Below are 26995 nucleotides of genomic sequence, written 5' to 3' on the forward strand. Positions count from 1 at the left end.
TAATCCACCCACCCAACCACTCATCCATCCATCCATCCACCCACCCAACCACTCATCCATCCATCCATCCATCCATCCATCCATCCATCCATCCATCCATCCAGTCATTCATGCTATACACTGTGAGGTATATAAGCAGGCTCTGGCTAGAATTTCTCATTTAACCAAATATAGGCAAGAGTGGCCTCTGAGGATCTACAGTGGGATAGATATCTACTTAAAGACATGTTAGGTCCAGTGACTACATAAACTTCTGGTGCAAGCCTAGCTAAGACTACAGGGATATGGAGAAGGACACTGCCTTGGCAATGCAAGGGACACTTACGATCAAGTCCGTTCAAGTAGCGCATGCGGATCTCACAGTGGCCCCAGACGGCACTCACTACAGGATACAGTTTTTTACCCTTGAGTCCCCGAAAAGCCACTCCCATATATTGTCCATCCACGATAAAACTCAGGGTCCCGTCATCCATGTCCAGGGCCACAAGAAAGGAGTCAGGGACAATGAATGTCTCATCTGGCTCGAGAAATGCCGGGTACGTTTTACTTGGCTGGTTCTTGCCATTGTGGTAGAGACGGTTGCGTCCCAAGTCCCAGCCCCATGACTCGTGGTTATTCCCTACAAGGGTTGTATATCCAACAGAGTGCAGGGGGGCATCTGCCGTGGCCACCCCTACCACAGCGTGTGTGCCCCGTTGTCTCATGGCCCACGTGATCTGCCATACATGCAGCCCTCGTGTGTACCCAACTTTGCCCCTGATAGCATCTGTGCTCTGGGCCACCGGATGCCGGTGAAAGATCAGCTTGTCATCTTCCTTCACGAAGACGTTGAGTGAGCGGTCGTTATTGTTCCAAGAGTGGAGCAGCTGGACGTCGTAGGACACGGGGGGCATGTCGAGCAGCAGGTCCAGCCGGGTGGGCTTGCAATAATCCAAACCCTGGAGCTCCTGCTTCAGGGGGCGGTATGTGGGGTCCCGCATGTCCACAGTCTTGATCCCTCCTGTGACCTTCTGACCCATGTTGGCCTTTTCTTTCACCTTTCCACCGACTCGGAAGGCAAAGTCATCGGTCTCAAGGCCTCAGCTCCAGTTTTCTAATTGGGCCCAGACAGAATTCCTAAGGAAGGTTGCTAGGAGACCTCCACAGGTGGTGGAGCATTCAGTATTGCCTAATGGATGGAAAGAAAAACAGGAGGCTGGGTGAGCTGGGGTGCAGAAGCAGCGGGAAGGTTAATGAGGAACACAGGGCTACATACACCGATATGTCTCAGCAGCCTGAGGTGATGCGGCATGGAACCTTGGCACAGAATGAAATGCCCCTCTGTCCCTGTGGCTATGTTGTCACAAAGGGAAAGGGGCCATCGATCCCATGGTCTGTGTGGAGAGGTGGGCCTGGGGGCTGGCCACCGTACTCAATGTGTAGGGTCAGCCTGAGATACATAGCAGTTGCTGATCAGGTCTCTAGTTGGGGTTAGACAGAGGGCCAAAGTGGTATAGACTTTAGAGTGAGTCTCAACCCAGTACCAACCATCACAGCACAGGCAGATGAAGATACCAAGTCTAGCCATTCCCTCTTTTCCAGCACAGTCACCTCAGACACACATCAAGTCACCGTAGGGAGGGGACCCTCATGTAGACAAGTTCAGCACAGGGACTGTATACACACGCATCCACACTCCACAGTCCAGAGGCCTCAGCAGCTCCTCGGCAGGCCCCTTACCCACTGGACTGGAACCATCAACAAGGTTTTCCTCAAGCTCCCTGAGTGGGTCCCAATTCAGATGGGCACAGAAGGGACAAATTCATTCTCTAACCCTCGGGCAGTTCTGGGGCTGACTCACAGACGACCACCTGCATCGGCTGCCCACACTCTGTGGAAAGGACAGTGTCTCACCTTTGAGTCTCAACAGCCTGGTAGGGAGGAGGCCTGACTCCATGCCACCTCTTTCCTCTCTATCTTTACCACCTCCTGGAACTGTTAAGGGAGATGGGGAAGCAGCACTGGAGAGGGGATCTCACTGCCTTGGTCCCTGATGTCTCCAGTGGTGGCCTAGAAAAAGAGGATGAGGAGGAAGTGGGCCTGACAGCACCTCCCCACCTGTTGTCCAGATTTGGATCAGGGAAAACAGCAGACTGTTTGGACTCCTGGGTCTCACGTTCAATAAATATGCTCTCTGCCATCAAAGCCTGGGGGCTTGGGCAGCAGGGGGATGCTGGAGAGACGGCCCAGCAGGTAAAATGCTTGCCTCACAAGCATGAGAATCAGAGTTCAGATCCTCAGAACCCACATAAAAACCAGGGGGTGTGTGGCAGTTATCCCAGTGCATAGGTGATGGGGACAGGCTCTCTAGAGCAAGCTGACTGTTTAGCTACACCTGTGAGCTCCAGGTTAGGCAAGAGATCCCACCTTAGTATATAAGGTGGGGAGCAAATGCAGAACACCTCATGTCAACAACCTCCTCTGGCCTCCACACATATGGATATATATGCACATACCCCGCCCCCATATACACACTATGCTACATTAAAAAATAACAAAAAGCTTCCTTGGACTTCAGAAGGGACTTTGGCTGCCCACTGTGAGGATAGGTTCAAGCACGAAGGAGGCCGGGTGGGAGCCACTGAGCCGGGAAACAGGGCCATGATGGGTTACTTCTCCCAAAGAACTCTAGGGAACCTCAATAAAGTAGATGAAGGAAGAAGCATGGAGGTGGTGTGGGGAGGCTGCAGACTGCCAGGCACAGGCACAGCTGGGGACTAAAGAGCACTGAGCCTCCCATTCAGGGCGTGTAGGGCCAGGGGCAGGACAGGACTGCAGTGGGACCAACACACGCTATCTCCCTCTTGGTTGGGAAGGAACCCCATGAAACGATGTCTGCAGGATGGCCAGGGGTTACTCCCAGCATAAGGATCCCAGCACAATGTGGTGCCCAATACCCTTATACTGTAATCAAGTCATGCCCTGTCTTTGTGATACGGGGCTTAGACTTAAAGCCTTGTGTATTCTAAGCAAGCACTCTACCACTGAGCTACATCCCCAGTCCTCTCCTAAAGTTTTCTTTTTTGGTCTTTTTTGAAGCAGGGTCTCCCTGTAGCCCCAGCTGTCTTGGAACTCACTATGTAGACCAGGCTAGCCTTGAACTCACAGAGATCTGCCTGCCTCTGCCTCCCAAGTGCTGGGACTACAGGTGTGTGCCACCACGCCCAGCAAAGTTTTCATTTTGACACAGGGTCTTGCTAAGTTGGCCAGACAGGACTTGAACTTGCAACTCTCCTAACCCAGCATCTTAAGTAACTGGGATTATATGTCTGTGCCACCAACCACAGTCCTAATTTCAAGCTCTCCTGGCAGAGAGAGCCTGGGTCTGTGTGCAGAATCAGGTTCCTACTGCTGACCCCCGCAGCAGCCTTCGCCATGTGCCTCCATGAAGCATGCATGGAGCTGGAGGAAGCCATTTGAGGCAGCTTTCCAAGTCAGTGTTGTGCTGAGCATGGCCAGAAACAACCACCCCCCATCTCTCTTGCTCTGCATTGCCTCTAGCTTGGAGCCCAGGAGCCTCTACATCATTGGTTCTATGGGAGCCTGTAGGGTCCAGAGGTCAGCTCCATGGAGGAGGGGGGGGGAGGAGGAGGAGGAGGAGGGGGAGAGGAGGAGGAGAAAGAGAGAGAGAGAGAGAGGTGTTCAGGAGGATGGGTAAAGGGATCTTCTTGGCTATCCCATGGAGAAGCCAAGTCAACATTGGAGAGAATATTGGACCCTGTCTTATTCTAGGTAAGGGGAGGAGGAGGAGGAGGCAGAAGAGGGGGAGGAGGAGACATATCCTAAGTTTGTTTCAGTGCCTCCTGCAGCAAAGTTGCCGTGGCTGCTCCCAGTTTCATCATCACACAGGAAGGACCCCCTGTGAGGGATGACTCTCTGACAAGGGTAGGCCAACCACTCTTCCATATGTGGATGGATAATGCCATTCCATTATCTGAGACACTTTCTAGGTGGTCAGTTGCCATGGCAACTCTAGAACTACTCTTGACCCATTGAGATCTCATTAGCCTGGAAGATCCTCCACCCAGTGGGAACAGGTAGAACAGTCAGGAGGTGGTAGTGAGAGCAGGCAGGGCAAAGAGAGGTGAGGGCCGAGGCCCTCCCAGGACTTGGTGGGAAACAGGCAGGATGGAGGAGGTCCAAACAGCACAGGGAGGCTGAGCAGAGAACTTGAGATGACAGACAACTCAGGTGGAGATGGTGGAGACAGAGAGGAAGGGACGGAGGAAGGGACTAAGGAAGGGGCTTCAACATCCACTTAAACCTAGGCCAGGACACAAACAGCAGCAATTGCAGCTAGTAGCCTAGAGTCACCCCAGACAGGCATCTCAGCTGAAGGAATGCTCACACCAGCGTGGCCTGAGGGTATGGCTGTGAGGGCTGGAAGGCCCTGCTTACTGCGGGTGGTCAGGATGGGCCGGGGTCTTATAAGACTAGTTAAACGAGGGTCCTGCCCAGCCAGCAAGCAACGTTCCTCCATGGTGTCTGGGTCAAGCTCCTCGAGTTCCAGCCCTGACTTCCCTCCGTGATGGACTGTGACCTAGAAGTGTGAGCCACATCAACCCTTTCCTCCCCTAAGTTGCTTTTGGTCAGAGTGTTTTCTCACAGCAACAGAACTCAAACTAGATCACCTAAAGACAAGAAAACGTTCAAAGGCTCCACAGTAAACGTCTTGAACTTTGTGGGTCAGGCTGTGCAGCCAACTTCATCATCATAGCACAAAAGCCTCAGTGGAAGGCAAATAAACCGGCGAGCATGGCTGTGTCTGAACAAAACTTTATAACAGGCCAGCCTGTAGCTTCCAACCCTGAGCTAGACTATGGGCTCCCCTCCTTGTCTCCATAGTCTTGTGAAGGCAGCAGCAGAAGCCTCAGAAAGGCAGATTGGAAGAGACAGTTACCTCAGGGTAGAGCATCCACTGTGTGTCCAGGTCAGTTCCACAAGCTCATCTAGTTCTGAGGTGTCACCAACTACCTGTATTTGGCCCAGTGAGTCCTCAAACACTCACACCGTGCTGAGCTGCTTCCCTCCCTGGGTTTGTGGAGAGTAACACCCCCAGTCATGTGAATGGTGGGTGTCCATTGAAGGGAAAGTATGGGAGGGAGGAGCTGGGGAAAGGACTGGGGCAGGTAGAAGTACCCAGGGCATTGTGGGATACCTTCCTCACAAGGGCAAGCCAAGGGGCGTGGGTGTACCATTCCATCATCTGAGTCACCTTTAGGTGGTCAGTCACCGTGGCAACCCTAGAACCACTCTTGACTCATCTTCCATGCTCACCCTCCCCAGGACTAACAAACGTTAGAGCACACCCCGAGACAGACCTGTCTCCCAAGGTTTCCAAACTCACACGGCATGCCTGTATCTTGTGTGCCCACTAAGACCCACCCTTTGTTTTTCCAAGTTCTGTTGTTCATTCATAATTGTCACCTGCTTATCAATTAGATAAGCAATACTGTAGAGATGGCCAGGCACTGCTTTACTTTTGATGGTCTAGAATATGCTCATTCACTCAACAAAGATCTGTGAACCAGTCTTCCAGGTTTCCACACCTGGCCCAATGGATGAACGTGACCTCTGGCCATGACCCAAACACCTGACATCAAGACCAAGGTCTCTTCTAAGCCAGAGGTCAGTAAACTTGTTTTGTGAATGGCTGGATAGTAAATATTTTAGGTTTTTAAAACAATGTGTAAATAAACAGATGTGGCTATGTTCCAATAAAACTTTAAGGAAACAGACATTGAGCACTAAGTAGTCCTAGTCAGCACCCCCCACCCCCACTCTATCAAATGCTGGCCATCCCAAATAATGAACAGACCCCACGGGGCTGCAGAGGCCAGCTGTCACACACACACAGTCACAGTGCTGGTGATTCCAAAGGACCAGAGGCATTTCAAAGGGAAGACTGAGGAGGAGACATGGGGCCACTTGCTCTGTGGGGATTGGTACCCCCATCATAGCTCACATACAGCAGGGTGACTATCCCAATCAGGAGACTGGGTGTGTACGTGTGTGTCTGCATGCATGTGTAAACGTGTACGTGTGTGCGTGCATGTGGAGGAACTAACTACAGGTCTATTACTCCCATGAGACAGCAGAGGGCCAGTCACCTTACTAGCTGTGTTTCTGTTCTGTTTTTTTTTTTTTTTTTTAAACTGGTAAAATCAGATTAAAGATTAAGAAAGGTCAGGAGGCAAAAACAGTCATCAAAGGGTGGACTGGATGCTTATGAGAAAAAGGACATTCTTTGCGTAACAACTGAGAGCTTGTTAAGTCATGAAATAGAACCACCTCTTGCTTGGAGTCCAAATTCTAGAGCCAAGATCAGTGACAGGACCCAGACAATTGCCTAAAAAATGCCACAGGTAAGCAGCTTCCTCGTGAGGCTTAGTGGGCATGTCACCCACCCACCAGTGTCTCTGTATGCTCTACTCTCTTTGTCAGAGATGTGTGGCTGAATCTGCCCACACTGACAAGGGGCTACGGTGGTGACCCCAATGCTATGGGTCAGATATCTAGGGGAGACCTTAGTCTTTTCAGTCCTCACCCCTCTCTGTTCCTCAGATCACAGCTCAGTCCCTGTTCTGCGTGGCATGACACTGGTGACAGGCTGTCATTCATAGCTGGGGAATGGAGAAGGAGACTCATCCCCAATATCAAAGCCAAGTTCACGGTGGGGGCTTTATCTCTGGCACTGGAGGTTGTGGTGGGAGGGTGGTAGAGAGAAAGAGAAGGGAAGAGAAGCAGAGCCAAGACCACAGCGGGCAAGGTCAGGGACATCTGTACCTCAGACACTGGCCCTGTGAGCTGTCTGACCTTTAAGAGGGTCAGCTCTCAGTTTTCTCTCTCCCTCTCTCCCTCTCTCTCTCATATATATATATCTGTCTCTGTCTCTCTGTCTGTCTGTCTGTCTCTCTCTCTCATACACACATACACACACAAACTGGTTTTATACTTCCTTACAATAAAGTGAACCAGATCAAAGGCTCTGGGACTAGGGGAGAGGTGTCTGTATCCACTAGACTATACTAAACCCTGTAGTTTTATTTCCTTCTGCCCTTCCCCCAAGGAAAGAACTCCTACTCCCTCCCGACTTCTGTCACACACAGAGCTAGAGTCACAGCTTGGTTCTAGGTTCCCTGTGAAAGGCAACAACTTCTAGGAGAAAAACCTTTCAACCCAGCCTCCCAGGTAGCTGCCATAAGATCAAGTGGCCTGGGACTTCAGCTAATCACCAGAGGTACCATCTGTAACAGACAGTCAGATGGACACCCTGGCCTCCAACAAGATGTGCTCCCCAAAGCCACGGCTTCCCACATTGCCAGCTTTTTAAGGTGTCTTGATCCAGGGTCCTGAACTGTTATCCCAGAAGTCATGGAGGAAAGAGGAGCTTAGCAGAGAACTGCCAGCGAGCTTGAGGAACAGACCCCAACCAGGACAACCTGGGAGCCGTGTGGACAGGACAAGCATGGGAGTGTTGGGTGGCAATTCCAACCAGATGTTAAATACTCTTTCAGGTACCCTGTCTGTGAGACCCCTACCCGCCACCCCCGGCCTACATAAGGGTACCTATGGCTGAAGATACTCAGCAGAAGCCCCACTTCACCCGTACTGGGGAACTTGAAAGGCCCTGCAGCCCTCAGAATATGACATCTTGGGGAAGGCTGGCACAACAGAAAATGTAGCTCGAGGCTGTTACCCTTTGCACAACCCACTGCAAAGCACACGCAGAGACGAGCATGCTCCCATCTCTGAAGGAACAAAACTTGAAAAGAGTCTCTCTACACGTTTATCTGTTTGTAGGTAGAAAGAGCCAGAATAATAAACAGCAAACCTTTCACGCTGGTTAATTCTGGGGGATGCAGTGAGAGAAAAGACAAATTGTGTTCATTTTAAACACTTTGTCTGAGACGGGGTCTCATGAAGCACAGGCAGCCTGGAACTTGCTATGTTGCCGAGGCTAGCCTTAAACTCCTGATCCACCTGCCTCTAATTCCTAAGCTCTGGGATTACAGGTGTTCAACACACACACACACACACACACACACACACACACAATTTTAAACACTTTTTGAACTGAAATTTTTCATGTGTGCATTATTATTATTAATGTCTTTTTGAGATTTTGAGACAGGGTCTCCCTCTAGTCCCAGCTGGCCTGAAACTTGCTATGTAAACCAGGCTGGCCTCAAACTCACAGAGATTCGCCTGCCTCTGCCTCCCAAGTGCTAGGATTAAAGACGACCACCATGCCCAGCAATGAACATGATTTATTTAGTTTTTTTAATTATTTTTATTTTCTGTATATGAGTGTTTTGCCTGCATGTGTATAAGTGCACCTGTGTCATGCAATGCCCATGGAGGTCAGCAGAAGGTGTCGGATCCCTGGAACTGGGGTTAGGACAGCTGTTAGCTGCCACGTGGGTGCTGGGAATCGAACGCGGTTCCTCTGCAAGAGCAGTCAGTGCTCTTAATTGCAGAGCCATCTCACCAGCTCCAATGAACATGATTTTTAAGCACACAAAAGAGAACAGAAAGCTGGAAAACACCAATTTAACACACTGGCTCAAAAGAACCAGTTCTTCAGAAGCAGTTCTTAGAAGTTCCACCCATGACACTTCTTACGAGGCAAGCTCAGGACCATTGTTTATGCATGACCATCCTGAATGCTCTACCCACAAAGGCCAAGTCCAGGGTCCATGACTGACAGGAAGGAGTCAAAGAGAAGAATGCCTCGAAATCTCCAGGGCTGTCCTGAAGCAAATCATTCTTTTTATAATGACTTCTCCGAAGAGCTCTAATTGTCCTCTTTCTAAATCACTAATTTAATTTAGCCAGTATAAATGGGGCAGCTGTCTGTTGTCACTCACCCAAAACAGTTACTTCATCCTACAACCCAGTCAGGTGGATTCTACCCAGGTTCTGCCCCTGTCAAGGGCCTCAAGACAGTATGCTGCGCGTTCTCTTTGTGGGAAGCATAGCCAAGGTGACTGGGGGTCAGTCGATGGGAGTGGACAGAGGAAGGCCACTAGAGAGCAAGCAGGCTCATGCCCACCTCCTGAAGCTCAGTTTGCCCTCAGTGCCTCTGACCCCAGAACAGTAAAACCATTGTTTTGACACAAGATGGGGAAAGAATGAAATTCAGGATGTGGAACAAGGTGACCTATTTATAAAGCCTCCTTTCACCTGAAGATCAAATAGGCTCCCTCCCTCCTGCGGCCTCCCCGCCTCACACATCAGTGGTTACAGCCCAGGATTTTGCAAGAGCAGTATGCCTGGGGCAAAGCAGTCTGTTATTATATACAAATGCAGCCTCTGAGCACCCCGCCCAACCGCCTGCCCCAGCTTGGCCTGCTGATTAGGGTTCACTGCCTCCTCCAGCCTTCTGAACACAGTCAGTAGGATGGGTTGGGTGGTGGGAGCATTCAGGGCATAGTCTACCCAGCTGGGTTACAGAACCAAGTTGCCACTCCTAGTGAGACTAGTGCCACATGATTGTAATCCGCACCCCACCCAACTGCCCACTTGAAAAGCACCTCTCAATGGGAGCTGGGGAGTTATACAATTAAGTCTCTGCCCCTAGAACCAACAGAGTATTGACCCTTCTGGGAAGTTCTGACAAGCAGTTTTGGAGAGAAAATCCCACATGGTCCAGAGCTCTAGTCTCTGACCTCAAAAGACCCAAAACGCACCAGCCACAAACACCTACAGAGGACCCAGATTACTCATGGCACTTTCAGAAAGGGCTTGAAGCAGTTGAGCAGTGCCCCTGGGAAACCAGCGTGACATTCATACAGAGACTAAAAATCAAAATGAAAAGTTACGCTTCTAGCCTAGATAAAGCAGGAAGGCCACAGCCCGTGACTCGCTGAGTCGAGAAGCCCCGTTGCCCGAGAGACACAGACAGCCTTGCCAAAAGGTCGCCCACAGGGAGGCATGGGCACCTCCAGTGGCAGTGAAAATAGTCAAGACCCTGGGCCACTTAGTGATACACATGGCCAGTCATAGACTGGGGACTAAGTCCACATGGGCACTAAGCACTCCAAACAGCAGCAGAGAAGCTGGGGAGACCTGCTGAGGGGGCCCACAAAGACCCTGCCTGCTCCTTCCCGCACCTCCCTCGGCTCGAGAGGAAGGCAGGTAGGCCCCAGGAGGGTTAGGTGACTCCACGGGGCTTCCTCCTGCCTGGCGTCCCACGGGCCTGGCTCCAGGGCTGCCTTTCTGAGAGGAGGAGGCTGAAGCAGCAAGACAGGTCACAGCCCCACAACAAGGTGCCCTCTTGCAAACAGGCCTGGAGAGGCGCAGGGGACTCTTTGATCTCTTCCCATTGTGAAGGCTATTTCTCAAGGAGACCCTCAGTTGACCTCTGTCTTCCCAGGAAGGAGTAGGAGGGGTCGATCAAGGGTGGGAAGGAACCTGTTCACAGGCCTGAGGGGCTGTTGCCCAGTGCAGGAAGAGTTAGAGGGGTCTGGAGTGTACCTGTTCTACCCTGCAGACCCAGGTAGATGCCTTTAAACTACCTGGAGGGGTTTGAGGAGGAGGAAGGTAATTTTTTTTTCATCACAGAATTTGTAGTTAAAGCTCCTGATAATGGTATCAAGCATACGGTAGGAGCATAATACATGTAGCTCCCTGCCTCTACCTGTACCTTTCAATACTAAGGGACCCCTGAAAACAGGGAACTTGAACCAAGTGCAGGAGAACTAAGGTGGTCATGGATTCATGCTTCACAGGACCAGCCCCAGTTGCACAACTGTCAAGAAGGCACATTGGAGGGGACAGACGAGAGGTGAGATGGACAGGCAGGCATCCCTGCACAGGGCAGGGGAACAGTAAGAAAACAGGGAGGTCCCTCACATCACACCTTCTGAAATTCTCCTGAATTCATTTACCCCTGTAGACCCCTTAGATCAAAAGCAGCAGGAGTCACCCCAAAATATCCACAAGGAGAAGCTGTTAAGTTTGCTCCCTGTAATTACATTTATAGGAACAGTTCTCACAGGTGTCCCAAAGCAGTGACAGCAATAGCCTCCCCACCCCCGGATCTCATGAGAGAGATGTGGCTCCTTGGTCCTACCAGACCTTTGGCATCAGAAACTCAGGGATGTCCAGCAATCTGTATTTTAATGAGCCTTCTGACGAGTTAGACACTGCTATGGTTTGAAAACTTCTGGTATAAGGAATTTTATCTTAAGAGTTTTAGAATCTCAAATGACCTCATCACCACTCCCCAGTCCATATTAAATGGCACTCCAAGATTTTTTTCTGGCATGGGGTGTGTGTGTGTGTGTGTGTGTGTGTGTGTGTGTGTGTAAGTGTAAGTGTGTGTGTGTGTGTGTGTGTGTGTGTGTGTGTGTGTCTCTATAGGCGAGAGGTTGATGTCAGGCATCTTCTCCATCATTCTTCCTTTAATGTGGCAGGGTCTCTTGCTAAACCTGAGCTCACTGATTTGGCTAGTCTAGCAGCCAGTTAGCCCAAGGGATCCCATCTCTGGCTACCACACACTGGGATTAAAGGTGGGTCAACCCAGCATTTATGTGGGTGCTGGGGATCCAAACTCCAGTCCTTAGGCTTGTGCAGAAGGAATTTACACTTAGCTGTCTCTCTAGCCCCTCTATGATTTTTTTGGGGGGGTGTCTTTTTGAGACAGGGTACAGAAATATAGAAATATACAGAAATATAGAAAGCATAAGTTAAGTGTTTTCTCTCTCCCCACAGCCTAGGGAGAAACATTGAGACAGGTAGATTTGCCTTCTAGATCATTCAGGACTGCAGATACAATGACAGCCATTTATGACAGCCATTTATGGACAAGGTCACACCATACCCAGCACAGTTTGCTTTTCTTAGTCATATCTCAGCCTCTGCATCAATTTTATTATGTGTTAATGGTTGCATAATAGCCCTTTGTACACCCTTATCTCAATTTGGGTGACACTGCCACAGATGGACACCTAGGTTCTCCTTAAGGATGACCTGAAACATTTTCATTTAGTTCACACTCACCCTCAAAACCTTGGCTCTCAGAACCCCCATCTCTCAGGTGTCCACTAACCTGCCTCCAGGCTTCCTGGTCTTTGCGTTTCACAGTGGCAGGCTGAGAGTGCTGGAGAGTTTCTACATGCTAGTTTGTCCAATGGACCTCTACTGGACTGCTGCCAATGAACTTGGAAAGAATTCTAAAAGGAACCAGGTAGCAACCTAATCGCTATTCCCCAGGTGGGATTTCATGGACCTGAATGGGAGGCCAGGGAGAGGTAAATCCCCGGGCCTCACAGGCAGCTGAGGAAAGAAAGGACTTTTACTTCCCTTGTTCAACAGCCTTCAGGAACTTCCTCTGAAGTATTCACAGCCTTCCTGCTCCAAGCCCATTAGCCTGGAAAGTCCTAAACACTCCATAGGGGAAGCCCCAGCAAGTCCAAAGGTGGTGAGTGAATTAATCCAGCACTTCGGGCAAGCCGAAGGATCTGGAGGCCAGATTCCTACACATCAGGTGGTCACGTGCAGGGCAAGGCAAAGCAGGAAATGTCCCCCCATCCACTAAAAATGCCATGACAGAGCTCACTATAAAAGGGTAAAGGACAAGTGAGACATGCCAGCATACACCTGTCAATCCCTGCACTCAGAGATGGACGCAGGGGGATGGTGAGTTGGAGACCAGACTGGGCTACAAAGTCAGTTGGCCAGAGTAGGCCGCATAGTGAGACCCTATCCCTAAAAGTCAAAACAAACAACAAAAACCATACTTCATAGTCAAACAAGCAGAAAAGTAGAAGTGTTATCAGGTTGAGCATGAGGGGCTTCTGAGTTTTCCTTTTTAAATCTCTTCACTGTGCTTTGTTATTTGTTGTAGAAGGATAGTATTGTTGGACAGACTCAAGTGCCCACCAGCAGATGAAGCAACGTTCTAACTGTGCTGTATATATGCATTACTATTGGCCATGACAAGTAATATTCAGTCTTCTAGAGCCCAGTTGCGCAATCCCCTGCACCCCTGCCTCCACTATTTTATTTTTTTTTCCATACAAAAGAAAAGGAGCTGAACTTGGTTTGGCAACCTTGCAGCACTGAGCAGACACCTGGGGATCGAGTTTCTCTGGAGGAATCTGGAATGTGTGCCTGTATCTCCTGCCCGTGCCCAAAGAGAAGTCTGTGGATGGGTGACCAGCACATCCACATTGCACTACTGTACCTCCCCCACCGTGGGAAGAAAGGCTGCTGAGGGCTTTCTAGTCCTGACTTTCTCAGAGCAGGTCCACACCCCGAGGTGGTGTGCACTGGCAAAGGCCCCACTTTCTGATATGGGGACATCATCCTGGCTGCCAGAAATGCCAGAGCACAGGGCTTTTCCCCACAACCAGGAAGTCCCAGGCTGACGCACAGTTGGACCAGACCTGTCTCCACATGCAAACTTGTTCTAATGGGTGAACTGATGTGTCTTCGGGAGGAATTACCACGTGTAGCTTGGACATAGCCCAAGTACCTCACCCAGGTTCCATCACTTCCCATAGACCTTTTCTATCCTGGCTCAGCTCATGTGAAACACGAGAGAGGGTCAGTCAAAGGAGAATGGTTTACCAAGTGCCTGTCAAGATGCAGAGGGTGTGTATAGTCTGGAGTCTGGCTGTGAGGGTGTCAACTTCTGCTCACAAGATGGGTGGCCTTGGCCAAATTTCCTCACCTCTCTGAGCCCTAGGTTCCTCATCCATTCAAGTGATGGTGATGATGGTCTAGCCTTGATGGCTGCTTAAAGGATAGATAGGAAGCTCAGCAGTAGATGAAAGGGACAGAGTTCCGGAGGTGGCTTAGGGGGTAAAGGTGCCTGCCACGAAGCCTGACAAACCTGAGGTCAATCCTCAGGACACACATGGCAGAAGGAGAGAAGTGACATCCTAGGGTTGACCTCTGACTTCCACACATGCTGTATGGAATTTGCATGCCCACATACATACATATAAACGAATAAATAAATAGATGTAAAGATAATTAAATGAACAGCCATTACTAGTTGATGCATTTCCAATTTAGTAGTATGAGGAAAAGTAGGGAGGAAGGAGGGAAGGGAGAGGGGTTAGTTGGTCCTCAATGGTAGAACAGACATACAAATCTGAAACCTTTCCCCTACCCTAGATTCAGCCATCTCGGCAAAGAACAGCGGCCTTGAGATGCCACGACTTAGCTCTTGGGCCACCTGGGGCCATCTCAAGCTCGGGAATAACCACAGAACCCTTTGTGGACTTCACCCTCAGGGAGGCGTGGCAGTGTGGGAGAAGGAGAGGGCCCTCCCTTCCTCTGCTCCCCAACACCAGGTGGCCAGGGCCTGACATCAGGAAAGCTTCTCAGGAAAGCGACTTGGATCTGGAGCCAGTCAATTCCATTTCTCTCGTCTTGAAAACACAAATGGGAAAGGTGGAAGTGGGAAAAGGAGAATTGGTCGAACAGCCCATTAACGGGCCAGTCCAGGATGACAGCGGAGTGGAAGACTCCAGCAGTCAGCTCAGCTTTGGAGATGTCAGCAAGGCCTGGATCGCCCACTCTAGTGTGGCCTGTCCCCTGCTACGCAGGTACACAGGACATGTACATTTCACACGCTGGCCTCGAAGCTCTGATACAGCAGAAGGGCCCCATTCAGAAAGGTATTTTCTCTAAAATAAGAATAGCAGGGTGTCACCTTCACAGACACATCCCTGCTCCCAGGGGGTCTAGGAGGGCCTGCCATAATCCAGCTGGGCAGTTCCCACCAGACCAGGTGTGGGGGACCCTCTCCCCAGGTCCTGGCCACAAGCCTTCCTGCCGGGCAGGTATTTCCCCAGTGAGAGCTGGACCCTACAGTCCAGCTCCCACCCCACACAGTGCCGAGTTCTAGCTGTCGAATGCTGTCTGAGTTTCCGTTCCCATATCACAAGCACCTCTTTCTGCTGAAGCAACCAGACCCACCAACCAAACAAGCCACTGGGACCTACGTTTTTGTACCGATGCACTACAATGAATCACTGAGGTTTAATAGCATCGGCAGCTGTGCTGGTGGCAGGAGCCCGTGTGAAAGTTGCACTGTGAGCTCAGGCACCCTCCCTGCACTCTGGATTGACAGCTTGCTCTCCAGCCCCGCAATGGGAAACCGAACAAGATGGAGAACCTGCTTGTGGAGCAGTCTGACTCCTTTAAGGTCCCTTTGGGATGGAGGAATCAGTGTCCTGACATATGCTGCAGCTGATGACAAACAGAGAAACTGACAGATCAGCAGCACATGCATGGCCAGGAGCTTGTTGGAAATGCAGAGTCTCAGGTCCCACCCCACCTACTGCCTCTGACAGGACCTACAACAGACCCCGGATGACCTATGTGCTCAGGTGGCTTGGGGCTATCAGTGTGGGTTCCTTGGGAGGCAGAGGCTTGGAGGAAACACACAGTAGGAAGAGATAGATGGAGGGCTTCATCTCCCTCCAGGAGGCTGGTCCTGAAACACAACAGACCTTGTAACAGAGGCAGCAGACAATGTCTCCTATCCCAGGTCAGACCCACAGAGGTAGGTGGGGTAGGGCACAAAAAGCAAGTAAGTGGCCACCGGAATGTGGGAAGACAAGTCCTGGTGACACTGCCCTGAGGCTCCCCCTCCGCTCATGGCTTATCCCCCTCTGTCAACACACCTTTCGGGCTCCTCTACTTCTCAAATATCCTTGAGATCCCAGTTAGCCAGGCTGGCCTTGGGATGCCTCAGGGTCTCGCCTGCTATAAAACATTCTTTGCACTTGAACCAACCCATACTCAGCTGAAGCCCATCTTTCAAGATCTGCCTAGCCTCTTCTTCCACAGAGCCTTCCCTTGGCCTTAGTAACTGCCTGAGGCTGCTTCCCATCTCTTCCTCCAAGCTCCTCAGGATTATCTAAGGAGCCTGGGTCCTGCAGGAACTTAGGCAGTCAGTCAGTCACAGCCCTGTATCTTGGCTGAAGTCCATAAGCCTGCCTGAGATCCACCCACATGTGGCTGGTCGGCTAGCCAGTGGACTCACAGTCTCTTAGACATCTACCAAAAAATCCAGAGTTCTGGACTGTTCCAGGCAAGTGCCTTGGGAAAGAGCCAGGAGAAAAGGCTGTGGGTCTTCACCACTGGAGGTAGAATTAAAGAAAAAGGAAAGTGACACTAGTGTCTGAGACCAGGACGGTGTCCTGAGTGTGGCTGCCCCACAGGGTCCTCAGGCCTGCCTTTCCTGGGCTGCTGGATCAGCCCTGGCCAGGGCCAGCTCTACCGTCACCAAGGGGAAACGGCCCTTGGTTACCACTGGCCTAACACAGAAGGCAAAACAAACACGGAGGCCTCCACAGGCCTTTCTCCTCACTGCTGGGAACAATTACAGGGTAATCAGTCCAGGAGTTTAAGAGCCCTCCAAGAGTGGAGGCTGCCGGCCAGTAGGAGGCCAGTAGGTAACTCATTCCCTTCCTGTGCTGCTGTGTATGTCCAAGACTTAGGGAGGCCCCTTACCATCCCACTCAGGAAAGTCAGGGAAGCACACCAGAGCCCCCAGCCAGCCAGGCTAGTGCAGAATCATGGCTAACACAGGACACAGAACGCTGGGCCAAGTTTTCAAAACTATTTTTCAGCACCAAGCCTGGCAGGTACAGAGGTGATAGCCCCATCAGACCTCAGAAAAGGGTCACCAGAAACCCCAGCCCAGGCAAGAGAGACAGACTCAGGAAGCTCATGGGTCTGGCAGCTCCTGATAGCCATGACATACTCTCTTTCCCAAGCAACTTGTCACCAGATGATCAGACTCACCAGCAAAGAAGAAAAGGTGCTTCCTGCCAGGATCCAGCCAAGGCTGGCAGGGGAGTAGCCAGGACTGCACCAGGGCCCCACCCTGTCCTGAAGGGGCTTCTGTGGCAGCCGGCACAGCCTAGGCACTGGTCCCCAATCCCGTTTTTATCCCAACATACCTAGAACCCCTCAATCAGGCCCATTCTCTTCTGGGACAGGATCTCTCTCATTAAGGGACACCTGCCAGGACCTTAGGACCCTCTAATAGCCACTAGAGGGAAGGCCAAGTAGAAATAGGGTAAGAAAAAGAGCTGAGTGACACACTCTGCCCCCCTCAGACCGTCACCGCACGTCTTCAGATCTGCTCCGAGGTACGGCAACATGCAGAAGAGGTGTTGGCCCCTCCCAACCGAAGGCCTTGCCAACCGCTAGGCATCTACGTAAGTCACCTCACCTGTACCCTGTTTAGAAAGGTGGGGCGTACCCCTGCTTACTCCCTCATGGTGGAGATGGCGGAACAGGACCTGATCTTGGACAAGAATATTAGAATCAGGCCTAGATCCCCTTCATATAGGAGGGGCCGCCACAACACCTGGGGGATGTTCTTAAATTTTCTCCATCTGGAGATGGCTCAGCGGTTAAGAGCACTGACTGCTCTTGCAGAGGACCTGGGTTCAAGTCCCAGCACCCACATGGCAGCTACAAACCATCCTTAACTCCAGTTCCAGGGGAATCCGAAGCTCTCTTCTGACCTCTGCTGACCTCTGCAGCATTGCATGGCACGGGTGCACTCACATACATGCAAGCAATACACTCATATACATAAAAAAATAAAAATTTTTTTTTGGTCTTTTTGAGACAGGGTTTCCTTGTAGCCCCAGCTGTCCTGGAACTCACTATGTAGACCAGGCTGGCCTTGAACTCACAAAGATCCACCTGCTTCTGCCTCCCAAGTGCTGGGATTAAAGGCATGCGCCACCATGCCCAGCCAGAAATAAAATATTTAAAAAATTTTTTTTTCTGCATCCCACTCTCTGGCATACTTCGGTGCCCTGTTCCCCAACCTCCCTGGAGCCATGTTTTTCTCAGGCAACAGAAGCCCACTCTGACTTGAGGGCCAAGGCTTGCCCAGGGGAGAAAAACAGAGAGACAGAGAGACAGAGCAAACAGGAAAGAGGCAGAATAAATGGGAGTCATGGGGGTGAAGGTTCTAAGATGGATGCACAGGAGCCCTCAGAGTGCATGTGAAACTGGAATCCCACTCTGAGCAGAGTAGGGCCTCAGCCTCCATAACCAAGGGTAGGAGAGCCAGTGGAGGGCTGGAGCCGGAAGATCAGTGGGCCAGGAGGTCGGCTGTGTCTCATCTCCAATCCCCAGGTCTTCTACTTTCTCATCCCTCAGAAGGTTTTATGCTCCCAATCCAAGGAGGTCTCAGGGTAAAAACAAGTTAACAACTTCATTTACGGGCCAGGCAGATACCCACCCTGGGCCATGCTGTGTTGCGGTTAGGGGTCTGCCTTGTCATGGTCCCCATTTAAAAAGCAGGTCATTATCTTTGGAAGGCCCTACCTCACCGAAAGCTTAGTCTTTGAGCTCAGCCCTAAACTTCGCCTATCTTAAAGGAACCTGATGGCCCGCTGTTCCCCGGTCCTGTCTCTGTCATAAGAGGAGGGTCACTCAGCAGCTGGAGTTAATAGTAGGGATCAGAGTCTTAGACCCTAATGTTGACAGACTGGGAATCTGGACAGCACATTCCTAGAACGATAAACCAGAAACCTCCGCCCCTTCCTTTTGCCCCCTGAGTTGATGGAGAAGTGCTTAAAACACGAGAGCATTTAGGGTAAAAAGATGACACAGTCTGGAGCCAGACGACAAGGACATCATGGACCTAGGCACTGGGAGCCGCCCCTGATGGGGACCTGCAGCAACAAGATGATTGGGGGTGGGGTGGGGGCAACACATCAGAAAGCTTGGTCCATTAGTGCATCCAAACCCCTGGGTTTCAGGAAGGGAACCAGAAAGCACTTTAAATGGAGAATGAACACCCTCTTCCCACAGCGTAGTTACAGTTTCACTACCTAATGGAAAGGGCAGCAAAGGCAGCGGTTCCATAAACACAGTGACCCAGCATCCTTTTGGCATGTCAAAGTGAGGGCGAAACCTGCTGTTGTTTGCCATGAGGCTCAAATATGGGAGCTGGTACTCAGGTGTGTCCTTGAAAGCCTTCAGAAAAGACAGATGATCCTTCTCCTCCCTCCCTCTCTCCCTCCCTCCCTCCCTTTCTCTTTCCTTTTCTCTTTCTCCTTTTGCTTAGGAGGAAGTAGATTAAGAATCAAGAAGAGGCTCAGTTGGTGAAGTGCTTGCCTTTCAAGCATGAGGACCTGAGCTTGATCCCCAGAACCTGCATAGAAAAGCCAGGCATAATGCTGATTATGGTGGCACACACCTTTAATCCCAGCATTTGGCAGATGGAGGCAGGTGGATCTCAGTGAGTTCCAGGCCAGCTAGGGAAATCTTGTGTCAAATAGACCCAAAAAATGGGGGGGGGGGGGGGAGAGATGGCTCAGTGGTTAAGAACACTGGCTGCTCTTGCAGAGGACTGAGAGGACTGAGGTTCGATTCCCAGCACCCACATGGCAGCTAACAACTGTCTGTAACACCAGTTCCAGGGGATCTGACACCTTTTTCTGTCCTCTGAGGGCACTGTACAACATGAGTGCACTTACACACATGCAGACAATACACACACACATAAAATAAGAATAAAATATATATTTTTTTAATTCATTAAAAAAAAAAGAAGCCAGGCATGGTGATGAATGCTTGCAATCCCAGTACTGGGAAGTAGAGACAGGTGGACTCCTGGGGCTTATTGGCAACCTAGCCCACTTAGAGCTCCAGACCAGCGAGAGAACTTGTCTCAAAAAACAGGGTAGGGATGTAAAGACGGCTCAATGGGTAACAGTGTTTGCCACCAGATCTGATGTCCCTGGTTCCCACATGGTGGAAGGAGAAGGAGAGAACAACCCTGCAAGTCATCCTCTGACCTCCACGTATGCTCAGTGATACCCATCATGCCTGACACAGGCATAAGTAAACAAAATGAATGAATGTGAAAGACATCTTTTGTTAAACCAAAGTGGAGGGCACCTGAGGAACAACACCTAAGGTGTTCTCTGGCTCCACATGCATGGACGGACACACACACACACACACACACACACACACACACACACACCAACCAGGAACGATGAACTAGAAAGTAACTTTTAGGTAAACTGAAAATTTGGAGTTAACAGCCCAAGAAATGATACTCCCCATCAGCAAGGAAACCCTTAATCATTTTCACCTGCAAATTTGAGAATACCAGCCCAGAAGGCCACTGTGCAAATCAAAGAATATAATGAATACACACCAAGGGGCCACAGCTGCTAGCACACAGTAGGTCTTCCAATAATGCCAGATGCTTACACAGCTCTGCGTGTGGGCACTTTTTAGGGGCTGGAGAGTTGGCTCAGCAGTTAAGAGCACTGACTGCTCTTGCAGACGATCCTGGGTTCGATTCCCAGAACCCATATGGCAGCTAACAATCATCTGTAAGTCCAGTTCCAGGGGAATCCAGCGACCTTTTCTGATCTCTGTGGGCACTGTGAGACACAGGTGCACTTTCATACATGCAGGCAATACGGTCTTACACATAAAATAAAAATAATAAATATTTTTTAAAAAGTTAAGAGTGGGGCTGGAGAGATGGCAGTGGTTAAGAGCACTGACTGCTCTCACAGAGGATCCGGGTTCGATTCCCAGCACCCACATGGCGGCTATGAACCATCCTTAACTCCAGTTCCAGAGGAATCCGAAGCCCTCTTCTGACCTCCGCAGCACTGCAGGACACGGGTGCACTCACATACATGCAGGTGATACACTCACACACATTAAAAAAAAAAAAAAAAAAAAACTTAAGATCACATGTACTGCTCTTGCAGAGAACTTGAGTTCATTTCCCAACACCCAAGTTGGACAGCACAAAACTGCCTGTAACTCCAGCTCCAGGGGGGTCTAATGCCCTCTTCTGGCCTCCATACAAGTGCACACCCCACCCAACACATAATTAAAAGATCATCCAATCAGAATGCTTTGTTTTGTAAAATGCATAGTGGTAAATACTATGAAGTTCATCAAAAACCTCCAAGCAGAATGACCATATAATCTACCAGTTCTATGTCAGGGCATAGATCTGTATTAGTTACTGATCTCTCCTGCTGCTGTGAAAGAATACTTGACCAGAGCAACTTAAAGGAGGGTTTGTTTTGGCTCACCGTTTGAGGGGACAGTCCATCATGGAGGGAAGCACGGCGGCAGGAGCCTGGGGCAGCTGGTCACATTGCATCTGCAGAGAGAGATGAATGCTGGCACTCAGCTTGCTTTCTCCTTTTTGAAAACTTATTATTTATCTGTGTGTGTGTGTGTGTGTGTGTGTGTGCACGCGAAAGTGTGTTTGTGTAATGTGTTTGGGGGCACATGTGTGGAGGTCAGAGGACAACTTTGTGGAGTTACTTCTGTTTTTACCTTTGGGTGGATTCTGGGGATTGAACTCAGATCCTCAAGCTTGTGCAGCAAGTACTTTTACCCACTGAGCCATCTTGTAGGCCCCTTGCTTTCTCCTTTTATTCAGTCTGGGACTCCAGTCCATGGGATAGGGCCACCTACATTCAGGGTAGGTCTTCCCTCCTCAGTTAAACCTTTCTGGAAATACTCTCTCATAGACAGAACCAGAGGTATGTTTCTATGGTGATTCTAAAGCCAGTCAAGCTGATTATGAGGACGAACCATCACATCTCTACCCCTTGTCAATCTGACACTCAAACACATCACTTTTAAGGTATAACATCCCATCCCTGATCCATAAAGTCTCATTCTCATAATGCAATTGTGTTCATCTCTAAAAGTCTCCATCATCTTTATCAGTCTCAACGCTGTTCAAAAGTCCAAAGTCTCTTTTGAGACTCAAGGCATTTTCTTAACTATAAAATCAAAAAGCAAGTGATAGCCTTCCAAAATATAAAGGCAGAACACTCACATCCCAAAAGAGAGGAATGGAAGGTAACACTTCCAAAGGGAACACCAGACCAAAGCAAGACCAAAATGCAGAAAGGCAAACACCAATTCTTGCAGCTCTATAAGTTGCATCTGGAGCTCATTATGGTATCATTCCCCCCTCACCCCCCACCCCCACTTCCACATCACCTGAGCACATATAGACTCTTTCTTGAACCGGCTCCACTCCATACCTGCATCTTTCCTTGGCAAATATCCTATGGTCCTAGCATCCCCAACATACTTGGGGTCTCCACCACCACCTAGCCTTTACTATCTCAGGTTCATGCAATGACCTCTCAAGTCCTCCTTATAAGGAATCTAAGCTTGCCACACATTGCCTGGCTTCAGCAGCTTTCTGGAATCTTAGTGCAAGCCTCCATGGCCCCCTCATTCTTTCGTCTTTCCAATACTACCTGATGACACTGCCAAGTTATGTTGCCAGCTCAAGATGTAGTCAGTACTCCTTGTGCCACAGCTGCAGCAGCCCCTGTGTGCCTTCAAGGCTGGGCCTGGGAAAATGCTTTCCTAGGTGGCCATTTTGGAGCAGTGAACTCCTTTATGGGCATTCTTGGTTCAGGCTCTCTCCTTTCAAATGTATTTGTATTAGTACAAGATGGAGCCTTCAATGGGTGGTGTCTTCCCTCCGGGCACAGTTCCTATTGTCCCATTGCAGTGCATGAGGTTTCTCTTTCATAGTGATAATCTCTTTAACATCTATGGCTGCTTTCTCCTCACCCTCCTTGAATGTATCTATAAATCATTTCACACTCCTTTTCTTGCAAAAAGACACATTTTTCACATCGTCCTGTTCTACTGGTTCCTCTCCATGGTAAACTTGGACATGAGCAGTGAGCAGTAACCATTCCACATTCTGAATGCTATCCTGCCTTGAAATTTCCTATGCCAAACAGATTGGTCCTTTACTTTAAACTTGAACCTGATTCAAGTTCTCAGTACACAGGCAGAATGTAGACAGATTCTTGGTCAGAATATAACATGAATGATCTCTAGCCCAGTACCCAATCCAGTCCTTGCTTCCCTCTGAAACCTCATAGGCCAAGCTTTCACTCTCCACATCTCTCAGCATTCTGGCCTTCTAAACTCCCACCAGAATAGCCCATTATGCTCTGTTTACAACACTGTGTGTGTGTGGGGGGGGGGTGTACAGCTCCACACTCTTTCACATTTCTCCTGTAAAACACCAGTTCTAAAGGCCTATGAACCACATGAACAGGTTTATCACCACAACAGCCCAACTTCTCAGTACCAATTTTCTGTATTCATTACTGTGACAAAATATCTGGCAAAAGCAATTTAAGGAGGATTTGTTTTGGCTCACAGATTGAAGACACAACCCATCACGGTAAAAAAGCATGATGGCAGGAACATGGGTGTCTGGTCCCACCACATCTGTAATTAGGAAACAAAAAGGGATGAATGCTGGTGCTCAGCTCACTTTCTCCTCTTATTTAGCCCAAGAACACAGCCCATAGGATAATGTCACCCACATTCAGGTTGCCCTCCTCAGTTAAATTTTTTTGGAAACATTCTCATAGACCCACTCAGAAGTGTGTTTCCATAGTGATTCTAAATGTAGACAAGTTAACGATGAAGGTTAACCATCGCAATATCTGAAAGAATTGAAAGAAGGCTTCTAAATAGAAAGCCATGTTCACAACATCTTTATTCACCATAGAAAAAGCTATGAGCAACCCACAGGTCTACAGATGAATGCACGGGGAAACAAACCATAATCTATACAATGAGATAAAATTCAGACATAAAAGGGCTGCACATCCTGACACCTGCTAGAGCATGAATGAATCCTGAAGACATTTTGAGAAATGAATAAGTCAGTCATAAGAAGACAAATAGGATAAGCTCATGGTCCCTAAAATAGTCAAAAACATAATGACTGCAGTAGAATGGTGGGTGCCAGGGCTCGTGGGATGGGGAGGATGGACAGGGAAGGCTGCTTGGGACTGACTCGCAGTCGAGGAACACAAAAGATGGATGGTGTTGATGACTGCACAGTATGCACAGAATCACTACATTTACTCTTACATTTAGTGTGTGTGTGTATGTGTGTGTGTGTGTGTGTGCGTGCGTGCATGCTGCAGCACCTGTAGAGGTCAGAAGATGACTTGTGGCGATTGGTTCTGTCCTTCCACAATATGAGTTCCATATATTGAACTCAGGTCATCATGCTTGGCAGCAAGTACCTTTATCTGCTAAGCAATCTCATTGGCTTTAATTTACTCTTAAAAAATGGTTAAGGGAGCTGGAAAGATGGTTAAGCAGTTAAAGATGGCTCTGCTCTTGCAGAGGACACAGGTTCAATTCCCAGCACCCCCACATGGTGGCTAACAACCATTGGCAACAACTATTGGGTGGGGAATCTGACACCCTCTTCTGACCTCCTCAGAAACTGCATGACATGGGTGCACATACATACATGCAGGCAATACATTCATACACATAAAATAAAAATAATATATTGTTTTTGTCTTTTCAAGGCTGAGTGTTCCTGTAGCCCCAGCTGGCCTAGAACTCACTATGTAAACCAGGCTGCCCTTGAACTCACAGAGCTCCTCCTGCCTCTGCCTTCCAAGTGCTGGGATTAAAGGCATGGGCCACCGTGCCCAGCTATTAATAAGATTTATTTTATTTTATTATTTTTATTTTATGTGTATTCATGTATTGCCTACATGTAGGTAAATGCACCCATGTCATGCAGTGCTCGCGGGGAACAGATGAGGCTGTTGGATCCCCTGGAACCAGAGTTATGGACAGTTGTTAGCTGCCGTGTGGGTGCTGGGATTCAAACCCGGGTCTTCTGCAAGAAAAACCAGTGTTCTTAACCGCTGAGCCATGTCTCCAGCCCCTAAATAAAATATTTTTTAAAAATGGTTAAGGACTGGGGATGTAGTTCAGCAGTAAAGTACTTGCCTAGCAAGTATGAGACTGCAGGTTTGATTCTCAGCACTACAATAAAAAAAAATTTTTTAAGGTTAAAATGGTAAATTTTAGATTATGTATAACCCAAATGATAATAAAAATATAATAAAAATGTTTCTTTGGTCTTTTTGAGACAGGGTCTCCCCGTGGCCCCAGCTGTACTGGAACTCGCTATGTAGACCAGGTGGGCCTTGATCTGCCCGCCTCTGTCTCCTGAGTGGGATTAAAGGCATGTGCTACCACACCCAGCAATAAAGTAATTTTTATATGAAAATAAAAGGAAGAAAAATAAGGCAGAGAAAAAAAAAAGTAAGGAAAGAAGAGTCCCTCCCTAGTACTCCTGGGGCAAAGCTCAAAATTGCTGAGTAGCCCTATTACCCCTGGCTCTGCCCCCTCTGTCTCTTTAGGTTAATCAATGGCCAAAGCTGTCCATCTCCCAAGAAGCAGTGCTGCCGGAAAGGACAATCTGTTTTGCACAGAGGGGAAGTCACCGCTTACTTGGCAAATAGTTCCCTGGGGTTCTTTGCCAACATCCTTTTTTCTCATCATGATTTCCAGACTGCATCTGGGTCCAGCCTAGGCCATTTCAGGAAGGATACATGCTTACAAGCTATTTCACACTGCAGGTATCTCACCAAACTGACAAGGAGACAGAATTGGCAGGAGGTAGAAGCTAACTTGATGAAACAGATCAATGCATGGAAGGCCAAGGCTTGAGAGGCTAAGAGCTCACACCAGGCTGCTTCCCAGGGAATAGTTCCCATCTCTGCTAGGCCCTCAGGCCTCCTCTGGTGGTAGTTGTTGAACATGGTAGCCCAAAGTTCTCACTGAGGACCTGAAACTTGGAGGCCAGCTTGTAGACAACTGGAGATTTCTGGTGCTTAACATGCCCACAGGGACAGGAGCTCAAGTCAAGTGTAGTGGCATATGCCTATAATCCCAACACTTGGGAGGCTGAGGCAGGAGGAATAGGAGTTTAAGGCCAGCTTCAACTACATAGTAAGTTCAAGGCAAGGCTGGGCTCTGTCTCAAAAAACAAAATAAAGAATCACTAAAGTCAAGTCTGAGGCAAAAACTCCAGGAGAGGACTGAGAAAGTCAAGATCACCTTGTGTCCTGACACACTCTCCTGATGCCACCACACTTTCCGTGGCCTCTGTTCCCATCTACACACTCAGGCTACTCAGGCCCAGCCTCTGTAGTGAAAGTGCCCTTCCAAGATCCTAATCGATACACTGAACAGGCTAAGAAAAGCATCCTCTCAACTTTTCAACCTCATCTGAGAACCCTGCCATGTCCTTGACACAGGCACTCTGAAGTCTGAGACCCACACTCCTCACTGCCGATGTCCCATCCAAGCAACTCCACAGGGGTTGTGTTTTCAGCCGCTCCGCTCCGTTACCCCTCTGCTGTGGTAGCTCCAGGGGGTATCCCTTCTCAAATCTGCCCCCAAACAACATCTCTCTCATGGGCACTTACTCAGGCCCCTCCCAGGCTCTATGCACCTGCCGACCTCCATCCTTAACCTCTGGCTCCCCCAGATCCAAACTGAGATCCCTTCCTTGCTGAGCATCCCTCATACGTGTCAAATCTAAGTTCCCTCCTCCACCATAGTTCAAACCCATTCCTACTCTGCCTGCCACAGTCCTCACTTGCAAAGGTACTGCAGGAGTCTCCAAATCCGGCCCCCTCTCTGACCCTGCCCCCCAAAGCACTCACTGAACACTGTCACATTTCGGTTGTTACTGCAGTCTTGTGGCCAGAGGATGTGAAGTCCATTCAGAGAAGAAAAAAAAATCCAAACAGCAAATAAACTTGTTTGAAAAGATGCTCAACCTCCAAGTCAAGAGCAGAATCCAAAATTAAAAAGAGACATCCCTGTGGACACCCTAGACTTCTACTGCCCATACTCCAAATCTGGCCTCTGCTAGGGGAGGGGAGGAATGAGCACCACATGGTTTGTTTAGCGAAACAAACTGGTGACTAACCCAAAAGTTCCATTCATACTTGAATGCTAAGAATAAAGCCGGGAGCCTGGGGTTGGGGCTGGAGGGATGGCTCAGCAGCTAAGAGCACCTCTGCTCTTGCAGAGGTCAGGGTCCCATTTCCAGGACCCACATGGTGGCTAACAACCATCTCTAACTTCA

At 49.4% G+C, this 26995-nt stretch overlaps 1 protein-coding gene across 3 annotated transcripts in view; it reads right to left on the reverse strand.

Annotated features, from left to right (window-relative positions):
- Spsb1 (splA/ryanodine receptor domain and SOCS box containing 1) overlaps positions 1-26995 on the reverse strand; it is a 68626-nt gene that overhangs the window by 12020 nt on the left and 29611 nt on the right. The window contains exons 1-2 of one of the 3 annotated variants that reach the window (XM_017797822.2): positions 21111-21151; positions 326-1168 (exon numbers count right to left, since the gene is read on the reverse strand). In XM_017797822.2, coding sequence (XP_017653311.1) covers positions 326-1019 — 694 coding nt within the window. In that variant the 5' untranslated portion in view covers positions 1020-1168; positions 21111-21151. Of the gene's footprint in view, positions 1-325; positions 1171-21110; positions 21152-26995 lie in introns of those variants that run through there. The other 2 variants (XM_029562999.1, XM_008831914.3) reach the window with 2 other exon arrangements.

The sequence above is a fragment of the Nannospalax galili genome, unplaced genomic scaffold, assembly GCF_000622305.1.
Source record: "Nannospalax galili isolate Female #2095 unplaced genomic scaffold, S.galili_v1.0 scaffold870, whole genome shotgun sequence".
Classification (NCBI taxonomy): Eukaryota; Metazoa; Chordata; class Mammalia; order Rodentia; family Spalacidae; genus Nannospalax; species Nannospalax galili.